General features: G+C 36.5%; 1 protein-coding gene across 3 annotated transcripts; it reads right to left on the reverse strand.

The window, feature by feature from the left end:
* Nucleotides 1–1,119: 1,119 nt before the first annotated feature.
* Nucleotides 1,120–22,934, reverse strand: CASP8AP2 (caspase 8 associated protein 2). 3 transcript variants are annotated; one of them, XM_090136006.1, is made up of 10 exons: nucleotides 22,463–22,750; nucleotides 21,943–22,018; nucleotides 20,631–20,711; nucleotides 18,700–18,800; nucleotides 17,549–17,623; nucleotides 16,297–16,412; nucleotides 11,755–14,279; nucleotides 6,336–9,285; nucleotides 4,369–4,468; nucleotides 1,120–3,788 (listed from the first exon to the last, which is right to left on the reverse strand). In XM_090136006.1, exons 2-10 carry the CDS (start codon nucleotides 21,989–21,991, stop codon nucleotides 3,732–3,734), a joined length of 6,054 nt encoding a protein of 2,017 aa, XP_089992132.1. In that variant the 5' UTR covers nucleotides 21,992–22,018; nucleotides 22,463–22,750; the 3' UTR covers nucleotides 1,120–3,731. The 3 variants fall into 3 exon arrangements, with proteins under 3 accessions (XP_089992132.1, XP_031466657.2, XP_089992133.1); XM_031610797.2 differs by lacking the exon at nucleotides 22,463–22,750 and adding an exon at nucleotides 22,773–22,934 and having other exon boundaries at nucleotides 1,121–3,788; XM_090136007.1 differs by lacking the exons at nucleotides 1,120–3,788; nucleotides 4,369–4,468; nucleotides 22,463–22,750 and adding exons at nucleotides 5,286–6,100; nucleotides 22,773–22,934.

The raw sequence follows: 22,934 nt of genomic DNA on the forward strand, positions 1-22,934 counted from the left end.
CTCAGCTGGCAGTGCTGGGCTAAAGCACCCCTGAATGTCGTTGAACTGGCTATTAAAGCCAACTTTGCTCCTGAAACATCTTGACTGACTTCATAAATTCTTCCAAGAAAGCTAAGAATTCCTTAAATCATCTTGGCTTGCTATAGAAATGCAGCCTTACTGCATGAAGATGAATTGGTAAAGACTATCCTCCAGCTGGCTTTAGAACAAAGACAATTAGCTGAAACAAAGTAAAGAGCTGTAGAGTGCTGGAGTGGCAGTTAAAGCTGGATGATCTTATTGCACTGAAACCTAAAGAAATGACATTCCTCCAGTCTTCTATTCTACACAAACAGCTAGCTGTCAACAGCCTATGTAGGCCTCAGAAATTCCTCAAAATTCAGTACCTGATCCCATGCTTTCACTGTGACGCACACCTGCCTCCTCCATAAACCCTCCGGTATGAACTTCTACTCTGGACAACCTTCCTATACCCCTGTCAATTACAATTTTTTAAACCAAGTACTGGAAAAATGTGTGTGTTGGATGAAAGGAGGCATAAGCTACACTAGCAGTAAGTGTAGTAAGACTCTCAAAGGGATGCCTGTTATTCTTTCAGGGGAAAAAAACAACACATTAGATACAAAAAAACTGTCTTTCTCTTCAATGAAAAAGGCAATGATTTTGGGAAGCCAGGAATGGCATAGATTGTAATTCATAAAGGTTTAGAGGAAAGTTTGTAGTTCATTAAACTGTTCAATTTCTGATGCACTTAAGTTCATAAAAAATAAGCAGTACATAATTGAAGCAGTAGTTGTATGAGAGCAGCAGCTGATTACCTCCATGTTTTTCAGTCAGAACATCATGATAGCTACTCAGTTACACAAGCTACCAGAAGTCAATTTTAGTGCTACTTCACAGTATTTGTAGTTACCCCACCATTAGACAGCAGTTCTGGAAAAGGTTTTTGTTTATCTGCAGTTTCACAAATGAGGCTATAGATTTACAGAGAGTAATTTTTGCATATGTCCACCAAAATCCCTACTAGAGAATTAAATCACAAACAATGTTACAAGAACACTCTGAGCCAACTTCAGTTCAACAAGAACTGTGAATTTTACAGTTTTATTTTTTGCATTACTTTTACAGTAAGCAAACTAGTTTATACAAAATAAACCCAAGGCTTCATATAGTTAAAAAAAATCATCTTTGGCTAAACAAAGCTCTATTTTTTACATATATTTATATATATATACACAGACACACACTGGATATTTTACATGACAATGTAGGAATCTGTACAAATACTTACAATAGACAGAACATTAAAAAAAGTTTCATAATTTACAAAAAAAGAAAACCAAGCCAGAATCAAAGGTCAACTCTCCCCCACCCCAACCTGTACAGATAAGAAAGTAAATACACACAAACAAGGAATAAACAACTTCATAATAAAATACTGTCTGCTTTTTTGAGACAGAGAGAAAGCACTTCAGTAGCAAGGCTGATTCCCCTCAGTGCCTTCAGTATTGTGCACGTTTTGATCTATAAAGATATGGTTATAAAAATACTCTTGAGCCTGATTTTTCCACAAACATTAGTCAGCTTGCAGAGCAGCATTTTTTTGAGAACAAGTTCAGTTAAATTTAAATTTCAATAAGTAAACAATTGTAAAAAATGTTTTTTTTGTTTTTTTTTTGTTTTTTAAGAACAAGCATGAACAGGTACACTGATCTCCCAACTTAAATCACTAACCAGGTCTTGCCTATGAAGCTCAGAAGATGCCATTCGCTCATGCAAATGTTTTAGAAGCAAGCACACAAGATGGAAGACTGCAAGAACTGACATTACAACCTATGCAAGTAATTTCTTCTAGGAGCTCCCAGAACACTGCCTAAAATCAGAACTATCCACTGTTTGGCAGCATGACAGTCAGTTCCATAGGTCACCTTTACAATATTCCAGAGGTATCAGTGGCAACTTCCTGATGAATTATCTGATGGTTGAATAGAGTGAAAAGTCTGTCCTGCTAGTTACTATGTCTCAGGAAGTGAGCCAAAAACCATTATCCTGAAATTTAAGAAGCGTTCATTGAATTCTATAAGAAAGCAATTTAATCCAAGTTCAGAGGCGATGTGTGTAAGTGGGGCTCTTAAATGAAGTCGAGCTTATCTCAGCAGATATTCCAACTAAGTGAAAACTCCAGCAATTCTGAACTTCAATGGCAATGAAAACCTCAAACTCCAATGTATTTATAATACAAGCCTGACCTGTGCAACTCGCAGGAATGCTTCTTACAGGGAGGAAGGAAAGCATTTTAGAAACTTGGGATAAAGCAGCAATGTATATATAGATATGTACAAAAATAGCTACACACTTCTAGTATGTACTAGTAAAACCAGAGGCAGTTATCAGAATCCTTTAAGATGAAACACCATGAATTTCTGATGTACTAAACAATTTGTAACAATACATACATTGCTGTGAAAACATACTAAATTGACAAGCTTTTGAGATTGCTTGTATTCAAAATAAAAAAGTTGTTCTCCTGGTTAATTAGTATAAAGTAACATTTGTAAAACTGCAAAGGTTTGTTTCTAAATTAATTAAAAAAAAAAAACCAAAACCGCTTTTTTTTTTTAACTAAATGGAGTGCCCATTCTGCAGAAGGCCTATTGACCTAAATTAACTTAGTTTAAACTAACCTAAGAATCCTTTCAAGATGTGGTTTGGAGAAGATAAATTTCTTTAAGTTTTTCTTGAAAGAAAAACAATATTCAGCTATACAAACTCAGCTTGAACTCATTTTAAATGTCAGCAGATCTGGAAGATGTTTTAAACTGCACAATTGTTGTTTTGGTTAATACTTGTTACTATTTCACAATTTAGATGAAATGGAAAAACCGGTCGCCAACTTAATGGCTGGCTCCACTGTGTCACAGCAGTTGGGACTCATTTTATTTGACTTTAAAAATCTAAAGGTTAGGGAGCCTAGTCGAGGCCAACTGTCTAGACCTCCCCCATTATCAGTGGAGACAAATGGATATCCTCAAATAAATGAATTCATCTTTTTCAGCTGGAACACAGGAGACATCAAGTGGCTTAGAGAGCATGTTTAAAGTTGAAGACAAATCCTATACTCAGGGCCAAATTTCCTCTCCTTGAAACACACCAATAAACATCTGACAAAATAGTGAAAAACAAGCTATTTCTTTCCATCAGAATTCAATTACTGGATAAGCAGCTTCTGAAATTATTGTAATCATTACGTTGGCTTGTCCTAAAAGAAAAAAGCCTAACTTCTTAAAGTACCAGTTCTCACATTTCAACATAGACAAGACAGAATGTTTATCATTTTCCAGCATTATCTAACTCAACTCTAAAGAACTCTTATGTTTTAAAATCACAGTTTGATATCACCGTACAGAGTACTTCTGCCAAGAGAGGCAGAAGCCACCATTTCCACTTGACTGAATTCTTCTCTTTACTTATAGAATGCATATAACCAACACGAGATGTCACTCCCTTGAAATGACACTACACCATTTGTACACACACACATTCCTTCTCAGCCAGATTCCTCTGTGTTATTCTGTTGCTCTGGCAAAACATTTCAGAACGCAGCAGATTTATCAGACTTAGTATGCTGACTTGGATACCTCCTCCTACGTACATCACGCAAGTACAGTGATTGTAGTCCATCATTACTGGTACAGTTAAATCCTGTCGCCACAAAGCGGCATGGTAGTAAGCTACTTGCACTTGGATTTCTTGAATAGCTTCATAAGCTGCTTGAATCTTTCTGAAACCTAGAGGAAAACAAAAAAGGCATGTTATGGATTTCCATACAAACAGACTGATCTGATACCATAAGTTCTCTTTGTTTGTTTAAAAAATAAGACTATTTTGTGCTTTTTTGCTTCCATTAAATGTTAAGGGGAGAATTTTAAGAAAACCACTGTGTTAATTGGATTTATACTCCAAGGAAATCTTCTTACACCTTTGATTATGAAACTGCCTCCAGGTTCACCAAAGAAGAGCTACAGCTCACTATTAGTTTAATACTGGTTTCATTCCCATAGAAGGTTTGACAGGGAAAGAACAAAGACTTCAAATCAGTTATGATTGAAATTTGCTCTGAATGCAGCAGTTTTAAGGTACCAATCAAACAGGTGCTGATGAATTCCAGGACCATAATATTCTGTTAACATATACTTTTAAAAAGCAACAACTGGAAGAATCTAGGATTTTTCAAGAACTCCCCAATAAAAGACATGAGTGAAAAAAGCCACTCTCTTAATTAACAGAAGATCTCTCTAGGTCTTAGTTCAGTGGCAATCATAAAAGTACTGATGTAGTTATTATCAAGTTATATAGGTTATTACCTACCTGATTTGGACTTTTGTTCAGCCTAGTGGCTAAGGAAACAAAAGTTTTACTTGAAGGTCCTTTTCTCTGACATTCCAGTAAAATTTCTCGGTCGTCATTTCTATAGCAAAAATAGATTTTTGAAGTTTTAGGGTAGATTTGTACATATGCTCACATAAAAATAATTGTATATATTTCTGTATATATAAGTACTTCCAAACTACAAAACATGAATTCAAATAGGAGCGATGAACTGTTAAGAGGACTCTCCCCTTTTCTGACACATAATAACAGAGTCAATACAAACAATCAATAGCAAGACTATATTACCCTGTTAGGAACAGCAGGATTATTATAAGAGTTAGCCCCAAACCAAAATCATTATAAATATTTTCATGCTTCTATAGCAAAAACTTAAGCTTCATTTGAAAGCATCTCCTAAGTTCCAAAGGGATCAGTATTTTGAAGCAGATTTTCCTCAGTTCGCATGTCTAGGCAGCAACTTTTCCCGAAGGCCCACTGAAGTTCAGAGATTAAATAGAGATGCACCTCACTTCCATAAGTAGCCTAATGTAACAAACACACTCAGAGCATATCTACAGTTCAAATGAGAAAAAAAGGATCCGGAGACTATTAATAAACGTGTCACTGACTTGCTGTTTCTTCTGTTAATTTGTCTAGATATTTGTAAAATGTATACAGATGCTACCACTACATCACGGGCACAATGAATCTTTGATTACAATAATTCAATACACTACATCTAATTTCTTTCATTCCACAGAATAAAAACCCAACAAAATAATTTTTTATTTAAATATATATTTTTTTTTTTAGGCATTGTTCAAAGATGGACAAAGACTGAGACAGAAAAAGCCTGTTCATATCCATAAGGAAAATCTTTAACAATATTATCCTATTTCATTGTTTTGCGTGTTTAAGAAAAAAAAGTCCAAATAGCTTTCACAGTCTTTTTTCCCCTAAAGGAGTTATTTCTTTAAAAAAATCCTACATCAAAACTTCTTTTGTATCTGAACTTTAGTTCAGAAAACTATGTATATGAATGTTTTAGGAGTCTCTACACAAAGCACAGATTTTATGAAGCTGTAGCAAGAACATAAAAATCTGCTAAACATAGCTTCTCAAAGATTTATTTTATGTTCCCACACAATAACATTGCACATATCTCCACCTTACACAGCCACCTCATTTGTCACGCACATGCTATTAATTGGGTGGTAACTAGCACATACAGCATGCATTTCCAAACAGTACGTGGGCTGAACAATTGACTACTACATTTCTGCAGATGGAGGAGTACAGATTCCCAAGCAGAACAGTTTGCTCTCATGCCTTCAGTACAGAGGAAATCTTTGTCCTTTCTCTTTTATCCAGTTACCAATGCTTCCAGGCCTTGTAGGAACATCAAAGACTTTCATTCTTGCAGAAGTTGGGTGCAATTTTTGGATCAGCAAGGAAATGGGCAGGGGAACCAAAAATTGCAGTGTAATAAAGTAGGCCTTGCTACATTTACATATAAGCTTTAAATACAAAAGCAAAAAAAAAATACCCAGGCCACAAAAATATAGGTAAGTGAAAGAATTAGTTACAATGTATGGAAGCATAACTCTTTATGGCAAATCTGATTTAACCTACCCAAAAAAATAATGAAAAGCTGTTCTCTTCCAAAGGCTGCTAAGAGAATTACTGGAAATAAGCTCATTTCTGAAATTTGTTTTCTGCTGGACAACTCCTAAGAAAAAGAATAAAATAGACTTTTGTACCTTTCAGTGGTACTGCAAGGGAAGAAATCATATTCACAAAGCCATTTGGCACAGACAGAAGGAAGCTCCTAAACTACTATGAAGTATGCACATAGTACTATGTTGTACCACCTAAATATCCTTCTTTTCCCCACTTTCTAGTTTATCACCTGGATTAAAATACCAAACAAATAAAAGGGAACAGATGAAATCAGAAATTATTACCTTGTCCAGGAAACTACTACTTCTCCTTTCTTTTTAACGATGTTTTTGGCATACAGACCAGGTGACGATGCCCCCGAGGACAAAGGAGAAGAGTCTTTGTTTTGTTGCAACTCATTATTCTTGCTGTGACATTGTTTCTGTCCTGAATTTAACCCTTCAGATTTTACATCACTTCCATTGCTGCCTTCATCCGCTGAATCAGTTTCTTTTCGTTGTCTTTTTAAGTTGGAATTCTCTTCGACAGTCTCCTTTTTCCGTTTTTTACTAGTTTTGTCATCTATGCTTATTTGGCAACCTCCATCAGTATCCAAAGTGGATTTTTCTTCAGGATTACATTCACCTGCTATAGTCTCATTGGAAAGGTCTTCTGTTAAGTCTATGAATGCATCGGAGCACTCTTCCAATTCTTTTTTATCCCTGATTTCTGAGTTTCCTGTAGAAACTTGCTGGCTCTTCTTACTTTCAGCAGATTCCACTGCAAAATACGAAATTTTTTTAACGCTCTCATTTGTTAAGTCTGACACTACACTGCAACCAACAGGAAAAGAAGCTTGGGATCCAACACTTGTTCCATCTATGTTTTCAGATACTTCTAATTTGTGTGCTTGAGGTTGCTCAGAGCCTTTACTTGGGCTTTCAGTGTCACAGCTATCTACATTTGAAGGCTTTCTATGAGGCCCAAGCAAGACGGTAGTTTCTTCCTTTCCAGCACTACTTTGAGACTCCTTCAGAGGATGAGATAAGGCAGGATTCTGCTCTTTTCTAATGCTGACATATGGTAACTGATCCATCTTAAGCAGATCCGATTTGACAGCTTCCTGCAAAGTAGCTGCTATAGTGCTCTGCCTGCCCCTTCCTTTTTCACTGTTTCTCATTTCTTCTTTTTCATTCTTGGTTGATGATGCCCGTGCCTCCTTCACTAAAGCAATCTGATCAGATGCAGGGGTGATAGTTGGCACTGCACGCCTAATCTTTACAATGAAATGATCATTGGATTTCTCCATGATTACTGCTTGCATTGGCAGGCTGGAACGACACTGAAAACCAGGAATAACAGGACGACTCATCCATGATGAAGAACAACTTGATCTACTGCTAGAGTTATCAGATTCTAAAGCCAAATGGATGTCTTGTTCAGTGGCATCTTCCCCTTCAAGAAGAGCATCCTCACTGTAATGTGCACTAAGGACACATTCGGGAGTTGAGCCAGAATTATTCTCAGATTTTAAGAAGCTTAGGTGAGCATCTGATTTCAAAGGTGATGGAATAGTTAAGGAAACAGCCAAATCTTCAAGGAGGATAGAAGAAACAAATGATTTACTCTTTTGTAAACTGCATTCATCTTCTCTGCATGAAGTTGCACTTGTAGGAACTTCAAACATACAACTTTCATCTAATACATCTGGATCAACAGACATTTGAAGCCTAGAAGTTAAAGATGGAGCTCGTATAGGTGAAACAACAGTCCAGCTAATATCCTCTACGGATCGAGATTCTACATGAACCTCCTTCGGAGTAATTCTCTGCACTAATTCAGAAGTATTAGTTTTGCATTTATGATTATCTGCAAACTGTTTTTCTGGTGTCCTGAACTCCCAATCATGTCTGTCAATGTTGCTACCACTTTTTTCCAAGAGATCAGAACCTTGCAACAAACTTTTGAAAATTTCACCCATTTGAGCATCACTTACAAGATTAAACGTAAGAGTGGATGCTTGTTGTTCTGTGAGGAGGTCATAACTAAGATCAGACTTGTTAGCATCTCTGAATTGCTGGAATCCTTCTTTATCATGTTTTACGCCTTTCAATGGAGTGATAGCGCACTGTAAATTATTCTCCTTAGTGGGCTGCACTTTGGTTTGGGAATTCCTTGTGTTATCAATAGAGTTAAGACATTTTGTGAAAGCAGCTTTTGGTGCATCTGTTTTATTTTTCTCATGATGAGACTTAGGTCTCTGACAATCCACAGACTGCTTAGAAAGGATATATTCTTGAGGTTTTTGAGATCTGACTTTCAGAGACTTTTTCCTAGATCTCTGCACATCATTTTTATGACTGATTTTGTGGTTTTGTTCTCCTGTTCTTTCAAGCTTCCCTTCCTCAGTCTCATTTCCCAACTTTATCACATCACATTGTTTTACTATAATTCTCTTCACCTTCTCAAATAAGTAGTCAAGCTGTTCGTCTACAAATTTCCATAATCGTTTTTTCATATCTGATACTTGTTGTTCAAAAAGATGGTCCACTATCGCATTCTTTTTAACTTGCTTGAGTTTGGTCTCTACGATATCACATATATTCAATTTTAATGTCTCACCTGATGTAGACATTTTGGAAAAGTTCAGGTGCTTTATTAAAGATGTAAAATTTATGATTGCAGATTCAATAATTCTGTGAAAATGCTGAACTGGGAAGCGTACCTTGAATTTCATATAATTTTTCCTCATCTGCTTTCGTATAGCTCTTAGCATTTGCATGATTTCTTGTACATTTGAAGGTTCAACTATAACTTGAACTATTTTTTCAAGACAAGTAATGCTCACAGTTTTATTTTTCTTCATTTCCTCTGAGGACCTGAAAGTCTGATTTTTATGTCTCTCTCTGTTCTTTGTACTTCCTTTCACAGAAACAAATTTTCCATTATCCTCATTGCAATGTATAGTTTTGTTCTTTTGATTTTGTGGACTTCTGGTCAAATTCCGTGTTTCAGGAGAAGTTTTTGGTCTCATCTTTTTTGGATTTTCAGACTGTCCTTCTGATTTAGATTTTTCCTCGTCTTCATCACTACTTATGATTTCTCCTTCTTCTATTTCATCTGAAGAGATACTCAGCCGGGACTCGATCTCTAAGTGTGCATCAGACAGGCTAAGAGGCTTTTGATTTTCTTTATTTACCTCCTTTGACAAATTCTTTGAGGGACAGATGACAACTGTACTTTCAGGAATTAAATCTATAAAAAGAAAACAGTTTGATAATAATCATAAAGAATATAATTACAAACAGATATTTTTAGAAAAACAAGGAAAATTCTATTCTTCAAGGTGACTGTTCAGGATTGTTTCAAACTGCCAATGACAATTCAGGAAATTTGAGCTATGGAAAGTCTTGCCAGTTCTCATTCAGTAGAATGGGATTTTTCTGAGCTTATAAGGGCCAATAAGGACTCGACATTTCACCAAATATGCACGATCTTTCCTACAAACATGCCCATTGAAAAGACAAAAATCTCTAAGTTTCCATTAGCTTTGAACTTTTCTACTCACTTTAACTACTTTTTTGAACACTGCACAAGCTGAATTTTAACTCTGGCATCATTATGGATTGAGACTTACATTTAACGGTTGATTTCCTTTTAATAATGTTATTATAAAAACAAAAGCAGCAATATAAATGCCCTACTGATGTCACCATTCACCTAACTTTTCCTCTACAGACAAGAAGGAGCTACTTCAACTCTTCAATTCCATCAATACACTGAGTTACTGAACAAAGAGAGGCCCATTATACTAGCCACTATATACGTGGTAAATTCCTATTTCAATTGTCAATGCATTTAAGGTTACCAGGACCATAAAGAAACACAATGGGATAAAAAGTTTTTTTTTTTGTTTTTCTTCTTTTAAAGAGATGTTGAGAAAAACCTCAATATCAGGTTCCTGAATGATAAAAAATAGGGAGTATGCAAAAGGAAAGACTCTTTCACAAGTTCATTAAATGTTTTATATTTTTTATAGATTCAATAATTTAATAATTATTTAGAATTCTAAACAAGCACTATTTAGTTAAGGAAAGTAAATAATTACAATTAGCTACAAAGCAAGCTAATTTCCAGTGTATAAAAAAATCCACTCAAATGCGTTTGTATTGATTAATGAGATTCGCAGTTAATTACAGGCTTGCTGGACACTAGTTAATAAAACTCTTCTGTTCAATCTCACATAGATTAGACTGCTTAGTGACCTCTAACAAACTTTTCATCTGGTATATATGACTGTACCTGAATTCCGTCTCATTATAAAATAATCTTTAAATTAATGTTTTCAAGCAGTACTTGAATATGTTTACACAGCTGGAAAATAATATTTCTTTACTGCCTTCATTTCAGTTTTACAAGGATCAATGTGTTCTCAAACTAATCAAGTTGGTATTTTGTCAAACCAGAAGTACAAAACAAAAGCAGTCAAAATACAGTATTAATGTATGCCCTGCAGAATAGCAGAGATGGGAGTACTGAATTTCAAGGCTAAGAGAAGCCATAATCTCCCATCAATTTAACACATGTAAAACATTTGACAGGTGTGTCACTAGTTAGATCACAAAAACAACAAGGCATTTAACTACAGAGATGAAAGTCATTGCTTCATAATACAGCTGTAAGCTCTGGACAGAAATGATTCTTATAGTTAAACCAGAGAAAAACACTTATTTCATATTAATCTACACAGCCCCCATATACCCCCTGGCGGTTCAAAGAATATAAACCACCGTAGGAATAAAATGTAGCTCACTAAAGGAATCCACATGCGAAAGAGTAGCTTTCTCAAATACAGGAGACAGAATCTGAGAGTAAACCACACTAAGATATGCAAAACAAACTCCAAACCAAACAAACACTATGACTTAAAACACACGAAACAACTTCACTGCTACTCTCCTGTTCCTCTTCTAGAAAGCCAAAATTTCCAAGAAAAACTATTAGTTGCAGCAGAACATTACAAAAAGTTTTAAAAATTAGCCAAGGAAAATACTTAAACTTTGAGTTGCCTGTTTTCTCTATAAGTGCTGTCACTGTATTTTACCTTCCTGATATCCTGTTTAGGAGTCAGCTTATTATTACTGGTATATTCTTGTGTTCTATTATGCGTTCTATTTTTTTTTCACAAACTGACTCACAATGGTAAAACGCACCTAAAAATTCACAGTGAAATTTATCCAGAGACTTTTCTTGGCTGACACTCCTAAAAACTGAGAGTCTTAGATACCCTCTTCAGTGTTCAGAGAAGAAACAAATGCATGAGAAAAAAAAAATTATCCTAACTTACTCCTGCCTCTAAAATTCCAGAATGATCTAATATATGTCGTCAGAAGTAACAATGGGTAAGAGACATGTGTATACATATATATATACACACATACATGCATACACACATTTTAGACATTTGCATATTAACTCTTATTTTAATTATTTAGTTTTAAGCAGTGACTAATTCCAATTTTGCTTGCACCGCAGTTCTATCAGTACAATCGTGACATTAGCAATGAAAAGTTCTATGATAAACAAAAGACGGTTGTGATTTACATAGCTAAAGAAGAAACAATCTGTATTTTTGAGAAAGCAGTTAAAAGAAAGTAATTTCTGCTTTCCATGAACGCATCTTCTATGTCTCTATTTCTAAAACAAGTTATAACATACGAATACCTTTGTTATAACTCTTCACGAGACCTTTGCAGGGGCTTTCCATCTTAAGTGCTTTTGCCAAAGGGCGTATTGGACTGTTCAGTGGGCTGATAGCCTTTGGAATGTGCCTCAAGTGATTGAGATCAACGCTCAGTATTGAACTGTCATCATCAACAGATACTGGGTTAGGTTCTCTCTCTTTAGTTCCAGGATACATTTCTCTGCTTATAGATGAAGATGCAGTTGTACCAATATCAGTTAAGTCCGGCTCCATTTCACAAGCATTCTGGTCAACCAATGGTACATCTATATTATTTAATACAGTTTTGTCAGGTGACTGAGACGCATTCATACTAATTCCACAGACTGCTTTTTCTTCAACAGGATGCTCAAGATTTTCTACAGTCAAATGATCACCGTCCTTCGCTACTTCCACTGAAGATTCTTGTTTTGTCTCATTAGTATCATCCGCAGCATCACGTGGTTCCAAGTCACTAGAACTTTTGGCTTCCAGGTTACATAAGACAAGGTTTTGAGAGTCCTGGTGGTCTGAAGAGTTCTTTGTGTCAGCAGCTAGCCATATTTCATTTTCCTCTTCCTTCTCCACTGCTGACTCAGGAAGGGTTCCCATACCTTCACTGTGCATTTTAGATTGTCCCATTTCTGCTGTTGGCACATTATCACTGTGCATCACACACACTGTCACAGGCAAGTTTTCATATTGTGCCATGCTTCCTGCCACCTCCTGAGAGGAAGCTTCAGGGTGATTCAGATCTGTCACAGATACTGCTGAGGCTTCTAATTCAATTGGATCACAAGCCTCTGCTACTGATGATGACAAAGTTTCAGTTGGCATCTCATCAGGAATCAGTACCTTTGCTGCTCCCAGCAAGGCTTGGGATTGTATGTAGTCCACAACTGGCTCCTGTAAGGTTTTTGAGTTCACTTCACAGTTTGCTACTGCTGACAGTGCTTCAGACTGAGCTGGATCTGCTGCTGCTACTTTCAAGGCTTCACTTTCAGAATTGACAGAAACAGGAAGTGTTGGTTCCACACTGATTTTAGTTGTAGCATCTGGAACTTGTAGTGTTAAATTCATTTGTTCTACAGCATCACAGTTAACAGGGTGGGCAGAATCTACCATGTGTGTATGCAGAGTAAACTCTGTAGTTCCCTCATCCATCTGGGAAGGTGCTTTAAGTCCATCAGCTGGCAAAAGACATTGCTTTTTTGCAGGAGAAAGAGTTAAATTCAGCTTTTCCATAAAGCTGAGTTTCAAGTCTTTGCTTTTCATCACAGAGTGATTTTTAGTTTGGGGAAATTTATGGTCTTTTAAACTATCTGTTACTCTGGCTGTTTCTTCTGACTTACAGGACTTGTTTCTCTCACTTTTTATATCTGTATCTCTCTTAGATTTTTTTGCAGGTTGGTGAGAAACCTCTTTTGTAGCTTTTCTTTCACTTCTAGAATGTCTATTTTCATCTTGATTTTCTCTTTCTCTTTTCCTTTTTTCTTCAGTTCTGTGTTTCTCTGGTTTGGAATGTGCTGTTTCCCACTCATATCTACTGCTGTTTTCCTTAAAGCGTGCATATTTATGCTCTCTGCTGCTGGAATTAGAAGGTGAAGACCTTCCTTCTCGAGAACTATGATCATTTGCTGCTCTGTCTCTCTTGCCGTTGATGTCTCTTCCTGTTCTGGATTCTTCCACGCGGCATTTACGTGACTCATGAAGAGTCTTTGAATGTTCATTCTTTGAGTATGGACTACTCCCTCTACCAGCCCTCCTTGACTGCTCCTGTAGTTTTTCATTTGGTTTAATTTTTTGGCTAGAGTTTTTTTCATCTTTATCATACATTTTAATGTCTTTCTTCATTACATTCAGTGATCTCTCACCTGCATACAACTCTCCTCTTGCTTGACATCTGTCTTTATCAGTAGTTTGTTTATCCCAGGAAGAAACACTCTTTTCTACTTTTCTTTCTGTGGATGGGCTGCATTTGACTTTTATGCTCTGATTTTTTTGCTGTAACTCATTTTTACTAGTCTTTTCTGAGTGGGCTTTCAGCTTCTGATGAGGATCTGAATTCCCTTCTTCACTATCAGTATTGTTACAAATACCACTGTTACCAGTACTTTGATGTACTTCTCTTTTGTATTTGTTGACATTTCCCCTACTGTACTGTTCATCACTTTTTGTTTCTTTTTTTTCCTTTTTGTTATCCTTGTTGGAACTATGATCATGGTTTGATGGACATATATGAGTACCGTCACCACAGAGCTCTTCAGGAGGGTATCGCAGTACATACGGAGTGTTTCTTTTATCAGAGCTAGACTTCCCATTCTCCACACTGTGAGATGAATAACTGTGGTACATATCCTTTGAACAGTCATTTTTCATTCTATGATCCATCTTTATACTGTCACCTAAGTCAGAAGATCTGAATTTGTAATCTTTTGTTTTACACATCTCAGAGCACCTTCCATTAATTGATCCAGGAAGATTTGCCCTGGTAAAGCCACTTCGATGACTGGGAAATTCTGATAGCCTATGTATACAGAGAAAAGAAATCCTCATGTTAGTTTTGAAATTTATTTAAAAATAACTGAAGTCAAATTATAATGAATCCACCTCTTTCTACAAATTTGTCAACCTTTCAAACAAGATTCTGAAGTTGGAACTTCATGCAAGCTGCAGAAAACTAATAAATTACAATAATTAAGCCTCATCAAGGCCAGGTATTACTGCTCCAAGGTCATCATAATAAAAAGAAAAGAAATTAAAAAATGAAATAGAAAAAGGCACATGCAGTCTGTATATATAATCTGAACTCCTACTCATTACTCAAGTACTCATAAAAGCTACTCACACACACACAAAGACATTTCTATTCAATAAAGCACTTCATCACAATTATATAATTAAAGACGACATCAACTTTCTTTAATACCCTCCACTATCTCATAAGAATGATTGTGTCTAATCCGTGTGGAAGTAAAGAGAAGTCATAACAAAAAATGATAGCAGCAACCTCCAAATACATGGCCTCTGTTTTTAGTTAAGGATGAAGTAGTTAATACACACGGGCATTCTGTTTTGGCCTGAAATTATATCTTGATCCCAGGGTCCAATTGTAAGGAATCAGTTCTTCAGGTTCAAAACAAAACAGGATTGGTTTTGCTTTTTGAAACTGCACACTGCTCATGGAACAAAACAGTAAATTTAAATATGTAACAATCAGTATTCTGCAACATGACTATATTCCAGGAATATGCAATTGTGTGATGAGAACTGAGCTTCAGAGAGAACTGCAGTTGTAATCCAAGACCCATTCCTACGTTTCTGTTTAATTTTATGATATACTGACAAGATTTTGCCATTACATCTGGATTCATGTGTGGCGAATGTCAGTATCCAAGCTTTTTTTTTTTTTTTTTTTTTTTTTTAAATAACCACTAATCATTTCTCTCAAAGCAGTCTTCAGACAGACTGGAAGCTTAAGGTGAAATAATTTTTTATAGATCATATTGCAGGCAACACATATTTCTAAGATCTTAAAGTGCCACTTTCTCAAGATCTTCCTTAACAAATGCCTCTAAAATAGCTAGAACAAATATTTAATTTATCAATCTTCATCACTGTCAGAAGGTATTGCAATAGAATTTGAAAGCACTTTGGTGAAGATGAATATTCAAAACAAGAATATATTTTTAAAAAATTACACTCAGAGGTTTGAAAGTGTATCAAAGCCAATAACTGAATGAATTGCACGTTAAAACCTCTTGATCTCAATCTGATAATTTCTCAAATTTTCTTGAATTAGAAAACATTGCATAGTTGACAAATATATAGTCTCTAGCAAGTAATGTCAAATGATCCAACTTCTTTACAACTCCTTTTGGTGCAAGAAAAATCCAAAGGTCAAACTGAAACACAACAGATCAATGATGTGGCTGACACTGCATAACTGACAAGCAGGTCACCCTAACATAAGACAGGAGTCCCGAACTTTAGACCATTACTTTGGTTCAAGCAATCAAAAAAAAAAAAAAAAAAAAGAAATCTTATGCTCAGCTACTCTCCCATCCATACTTAAATCTGAAAATCTTTCTTGTGTTAAGTCTAGTAGAAATTACCTAAAACCTTCTAACTACTTTCTTTCACCACTGGAGAGAATATTTTCACATATATTCTCCTTATTTATGACCATTTATTATTTGAAATATTTCATGGAATTCATCTGTCTGTGACTGTAAAAATACAGTGGTTTCAAAGCTGAAAAATACAAAACACCTGCAATGAAACATGCTAGGTGGTTAGAAAACCCAACTGGAATGGGTGACTAAACAAACCAAAAAAGGAAAATTGATCACCCTTTGTGTTTTGTTCTCTACATTACAAATCAAAGTGTTCACCCAGCAAAAAAAACCCAAACAAATAAACAAAAAAACCCCAAATTACTTACTTTGGAATTACTTCACTTGAAATACATAAAAGGTTTATAAACAAGTACATAAACATGATCAGACAACAAACACACTTAAAGTTCCACTGTCTAGCTGTACCTTTGATGGAGATTACTGATTTCTTCATCCTTACGGTTAATTTCCACTCTTGCTGTTTTGATAAGTGCTGAAATATTTTTTTTAAGAGCTTGGTTTTCATTCTGTAGAATGATATTCTATTTTTAAATAGCAAAAGGAGTAGGGAAAAAAGAGAACATGAGAATTAGCCTGGGAAACCAAATATGTAACAAAGCATACCACAAGACAATTGTTAAAAAAGTCCTACCTTATGTGTAAATTAACATTTTACACATGAAGTCAGAATTGCTGAGACCCACATAAGACTGTTATTATTATTTTCAATTGTTAAGAAACTGAAACAACAACAAAATATCACTCATATTTCTGTTTATTGCTTGGTAATTGCTTGCAATGTTGTAAGCACACAAATTATTAAAACTGAAATATGCAAAAAAAAAAAAACAACAACCAAGCAAATAAGTAACAAAGCTAAAAGACTACAGTTCTCCTTTTTGCTTCATTCTTTAACTCGCTGCTTTCACAGTCACCACATCGAATGTGGCATTAAGCTCCTTCAGATAAAGACAGAATATATGTAATACAATTTTGAGCACCCTATCATTCTAGTGTTTTTAGTTGGAACATTCTAGAATCCTATTTGACAATTCTAAAGACAGATTCTTTTAATAACTGCTCTCAGCAAGGCCTGCTCAGAAGAACAGACAAATTTTGTAGAAAACAATTCAGAAGCGTCACAGCAGAAATTGTTTACCATTTAAATCTTAGAATCTTTTCAACTTATCTATAACACACAGAGCAAGATGCAGAATTGCCCAAGATAATCTAATTATATGGGATGACATAGTGCAGATACTAGCTCAATGTGAAGAGCAGTTCAGCCTTATCAAAATGGCACTTGCTTGATACAGCTATCTTCTTTCAGTTCTGACAGCTTGTGTACTTTGCAACCTCCCTACTGCATTACAGGTAGATTTTAATTAACCAAAGATTTTTTTTTTTTTTTTTGAAGTATTTGTTTGACATGCTTATTTTTTAATCTGAGATAGAAGACAGCTTTTGTAAGCAATTCAAGTGTTGCAGTGCACATCACCGTAAAACAAGCAAAATTAACCGCTGATTTTGTCCTAATCACTGTCTTAGATTTTACAGATGTGCATTAAAAATCACCAATTTACTTAGTTACGGAAAAAATATGAAATTAACTTTCTCAAGGCAACATTCAGTATGTTTTACGTAAATCTTGACAATGTTGCCCTTGGATCTACAGTACCTGTGCCTGTATTTCCTTCAATTTCTTCATCAGCTCTTTAATTTGCTGCTGACATTTTCCATACTCTGCCTGCAACTGTCAAAGAAAAGAATTCACAGTACAGAAACGGACATAATTACACAAAAAGTTGCTCTTCTAGATTATTAGTTTGTTAACACCACAATTTATACTTCAAAGCTCTGTTTTTCCAAAACTACAACTCTAATCCCAATATTAAAACAACAAAACTTCAATACACTCCAACAGGCATAGAATTCAATAAAACTTCACAGACATTCACGCAAGAGGAAATCTGTATGCTTGCCCAATTGTCACATGCCAGACTGTAATAGGAAGCCATACAATTGTGAAAGTAAAGACAAGACTGTGTAAAGCAAGCAGTTCTCAAAAGCCTTACAGACAGAAACTTTATCAGATTTTACATAATACAAAATAGTTAAGGAAAGTCATAATCATGATAGAAAATTATCTAAAATCAAACTTAGACTGAAAGAAATAGACTGCAAAAGACCTGCTCTTGTTGAGATCACAAAATTAAATATACACGTGGTATGAGATTTTCTTTAAAATTGGATGCCTACTTCCTTATTTGTTGTTTTTGACAATGAACTGGTTTCAAACTTATGACATTTTCATAATTTAGCAGACTACTGGACGTTTTGTTCCTGCTTCTTCTCCAGTGTATTTTATCTGTGGAGGTCTTTATTCTGAATCTTGAGTTTATATTTAGACTGCATCTTATAAACTTGGATATATGATGTTACATGAATAAGTCTTCTCCTGATTTGCTACAAGCAGTTATCTACTGCAAGGACTTATGAGAACAATTCACATCCTATCTGCATTAGCTAGGTAAAACTTCTTACAAGAAACGTCAAGACTATCCTTGCACAGCGTTGAACAGATATTTAACAAATATTTCCTGTCCTGATAGAACTGCAGGCAAAAGGATGCTAAGTGAGCACAGCCTATGCCATAGATGGAGTGAAAGATTTACTGATTCTGATAAACTTGTTGACTAACAGCTTATAAACAAACACAAGTTTTCATTCCTTTATTTAAAGGCTGTTTTCCTATCTTCCCAATAATGTGAGCAAACATTTCTTGCAAGATAAAAAAAAAAACTAATTTTTTGTTACATTAATTCACACCTCATTGTAAGATGCTTCCTTTGCAGTTCCTTCTTCAATTAATATCTCATCAAATAAGTTTAAACTGTTGCCAGCTGGTGTTGAATTTGGAGCAGAGTTGTCTGTAGAAAGAAAAACACATCACATAAAGAAAAAAACAAGTTATATGGAGATTGCATTGTATCACAGAGAAGAACATGACCTTACCTGAAGAAATACCCACTTTGGACTTCAACTTTTGTACAAGTTTTTATTGGAAATACACGATCCAATTTACATCGATATAAAAGATAATAAAGAAATCTAAAGTTCAACTTAAAAACATTGTTTTAGAAAATGTATAGATTAAGAGAACCTCTAAGAACAAAGGAGGGCACGTTTTGTGACTAAGTTGTTTGAAGTCAAAAGAGGGCTAGCTCACAATAAAGCTTTCTAATTTACAAAGCAACGACTCTAAGCAGTGACCTAAAGTTCCAGAATTCCAGTGCTGCTAGCTAGTAGAAAGATAGAATAACTATGTACATGCTACAATTCATTCAGCTTTTGGTCAGACTTGACTTTTGAATGCTTGCAGCTGAAAATAAGTTAACAATAGAAAAAATACTCAGAATACACATTCAGAAACACAATTCAGTTGATCAGAATGAAATGGGAAGAAAAAATGAGCTATTATAGAGTTGGTATGAGGTTGAATACCATGCTTCTTGTGCTGAATGTGAAAGTGAAAACCTCCTGTACTGCTTTATATTCCCTCACAAAGATGAACTACCTTGCTTTAGTTCCAAAGAAATAGATAGAAAAACAAAAAAACACACATATTATTTAGCTAAAAGAGCTCCTTCTTCATTCGATCTGAGCGCTGTTTACCAAATACACATTACTGACAGGGCCTGATTTATGACACCTCTGAAATACAGATTAATTTACAATCAAACGAAGTCAGCTATCAAAACTGTTTCGATCCTTTGGACTATACTGTCCAAATAATACAGAGTATTAGCACAATGCAAGAGGACACATGAGTAACACCATACTTGCACGTAACAAAAATCTCACCAATCTTCCTTTTAAATTAAGAGGAGATCCTTCAGATCTAGACTATATCAAATCATTGGTGATGCATGACATGTCTGCATTGCGTTACCTTACTACTACTTGGATCACTTCTACAACAATGTATCTCAGTTTCTGAAATAAGACCCAAGAGATTCCCTTAACTGTGGTAACAAATACAAAATGGAAAGAGAGAAAAAGATGTATGCACATTTTACATCTGTAGGATACAGTATAGTGCTTCCATAAACATTCAATGCACTCACAGATGTAAGGATAATAGAGAAATACTTGTTCAAATACTAGAAACTGCATTTCATTAAACTGCCCTATAAAAATCCAAAAAAAGGAACATTTTGAAATTTTGTTTCTTTCTTACCTTAAAAGAAGTTAAAAGAGGAAAATAACTTATATTAGCATGTGAAATTACTCTGAACATTAAAGATTAAAAGGACCTACTAAATGCATTGTATCACACAAGTATGTTCTGGAGCTCTCATTGGTGATTTAGTGATCAGTGACTGTTGGTTCTGGTCCTGAAGCTATTTAAGAAACACAAAAGGAAGGCGTGTTTTCAAGGTAAAACATCTAATAGCGAGGCACAGACAGAAGAGCTGAAGTTTCTCTGCACCCTTTCATGAGTCTCTTAAAATAAGCAGCATTGCATGAAAACTATACTATAATCATTTAGGTAAAATACTTCAGAATTCTCAGTCATATCAGTTGTATTTACACAGTGTATAATTTGTATGCCTTGAATTTATGTAAGTAGGTCATCGAAGCACATGTCAGCCCAGCTAAATGTAAATTTAAAACTAAATGTGGTCTTGCTTGAAACCAGCCTAAAAAGCAACAGACTATAATACTTCAACCCAATTAACAAGATTCATCCAACCTACCAGGAACTGTCAAGCCACTGTCCAAACCATCGTAAATATCCACTGAGCTCTCATCACCTTCCTTAAAGGGGGATGCTTCAGCTAAAGTAAGAAGAAAAAAGAGCAACAAAGTAAACTTTTATAAACACCAACTTCTAACTTTCTACACATAGCCACGATCCGAGGGGACTACAGAACAGCAGTAGTAGTTTATATGGAGAAACAGTCTTTAGCCATCTGGAAGCAAATAAAGTTCTGTGATCAATTCCTAAATCTCACAAGACCTGTCCATGAAGCAAATCTTATGGCTTTAATTACAATTTAAAATTAACAACTGGCAAAGCTGACTTGGTCTGAATTGGAAACAATTTTCTTGAAATACGCTGAATCCAGACAAAGATAAAGATTTCGAATCATAAAACCACCACTGTTAAAAGAAATAATTCTCACCAAGTAACAGGAAGCATTTCAATAATCTGTGTCATAATTCAGATTTTTATTTTGTCATCTATTTGCATTCTAACTGGTTCTGCAAAATTGTTTCAATCTAGATTTCTCCAGACTCTCCTCGTATCTTTTTCCAGTGCCTCTTTATTACTCTCATCTCCTACATGAGAATCTTTCCAGTTCTGCAACAAATATCATTACTTTTAAGAAAAATATAAATATCCACCAATTTTCTGAGGCTGGGAATCTCACAAACGCATCAGATCAACAAACTGCTGAATTGGAGCACCCTGACTGTTTGTACTAGATCTGAAGTCGGGGCATTTTTCTGCAAGAACAAAAAACAGAGGACCAAACCTCTCAACTTGCCCAAATACAGAGATAAGGAAGGTTAAATCACATGCTATAAAGCAAAGGTGAGATGCCTGTTGCAGGCACTCTGGCAACACATTAGAAACCCAAAATACAACTGCATTGTATTTTGTACATAGAGTGGCAAATGCAATCTTACTGATGTGATCACAGAATCACAGAATGGCCAGGGTTGGAAGGGACCTCAAGGATCATGAATCTCCAACCCTTCTGCCACATGCAGGGCCACCAGCCTCCCCATTTAATACTAAACCAGGTTGCCCAGGGTCCCTCCAATCAGGCCTTGAACACTTCTAGGGATGGGGCATCCAGTTCCAGCACCTCACCACTCAATGATGTGATGTGGCTCACACTGAGACTGTTTCATGCTATATAACTACAGCTTACCAGCATTTGTCCAAACTTACATTATTTCCATTTTGTTTTTATTAAGTACCGTTCAGACCTACGTATTTCTGTAATACTCCATGTGTTATTTCACTGCCAAACAGAACACGGTGTAAATTCATCTTACCAGCACAGCGGGTATCAAACAGTCCTAGTCCATCCTCATCTGCTGCCATGATACAAACTCCCTACGGCTTCCCCATCTACAAACAAAAAGAAGACAGACAATTGATTAACCAACAATATCAGAACATCATTGCAAAACAGAGGCATACAGAAGAGCAACATTTACACCTGAGATACTTGGTCTTTAACAAAAGACAAAAACAAACTGTCAAAACTCTTACATCAAGGTTAACACGCTTAAAACTAGATCAGGAGTGAAAACAAGAAGCTACCCATCCCATAAAGAACCATTCTGACTTTCAGGGTGAGGTCTTCAGCAGTATCTTCGTTCTCATACACTGAATAAACGTCCTACAAAAAAACTTCGTCATGCGGACGTCCTGCTAACAGGTCTGACCGTATTCCTTCCCCAGCCAGTCATACCACTGCGTAACTCGTATTTCCCTCCTGCTGCCCAACACGCACAAACCAAACCGAGGCGCAGCTCCTTGCCTTCCACCTGAGCCCCGAAGCTCACTCACAGGGCGCGGGCACCCCACGGCAGCAGCGCGGCCCAGCAGAGCAGGCCCCGGTCCCGCCGCCCGTAGCAGCCACAGCCCTTCGGCCTCGCCTCGCCCCACCGCCGCCTCCCGCCCGAGCCCCGTCACGGGGCGCACACAGCGCTCGGGGCAGGGAGGGCCTCCGGGAGCGGCACACCTCAGGCGAGCTGCGCTAGGGAGCGGCAGGGCAGCCCCAGCCAGCCGAACGTGAAGGAAGAGAGCGGTACCCCACGGCGCTGAGAGGAGAGAGTAAATGGGAAAGGAAGAGAGAGAAAAAAAAGCCCGCACACACCGGTCAGCCCCAACCCGCGACGCCCCACAGGCCGCCGCCGCCGCTGGTCCTGCAGGCCGGGCGCCGAGGGGGCGGAGCTTCCAGAGGCGGCAACCAATAGCAGCAAACGCAGCGCACGTCCGCAGCCGCGACGTCCACAAACCCGACCCCCAACTCTGAGCA

The sequence above is a fragment of the Phasianus colchicus genome, chromosome 2 (assembly GCF_987193195.1).
Source record: "Phasianus colchicus chromosome 2, bPhaCol1.hap1.1, whole genome shotgun sequence".
NCBI lineage: Eukaryota > Metazoa > Chordata > Aves > Galliformes > Phasianidae > Phasianus > Phasianus colchicus.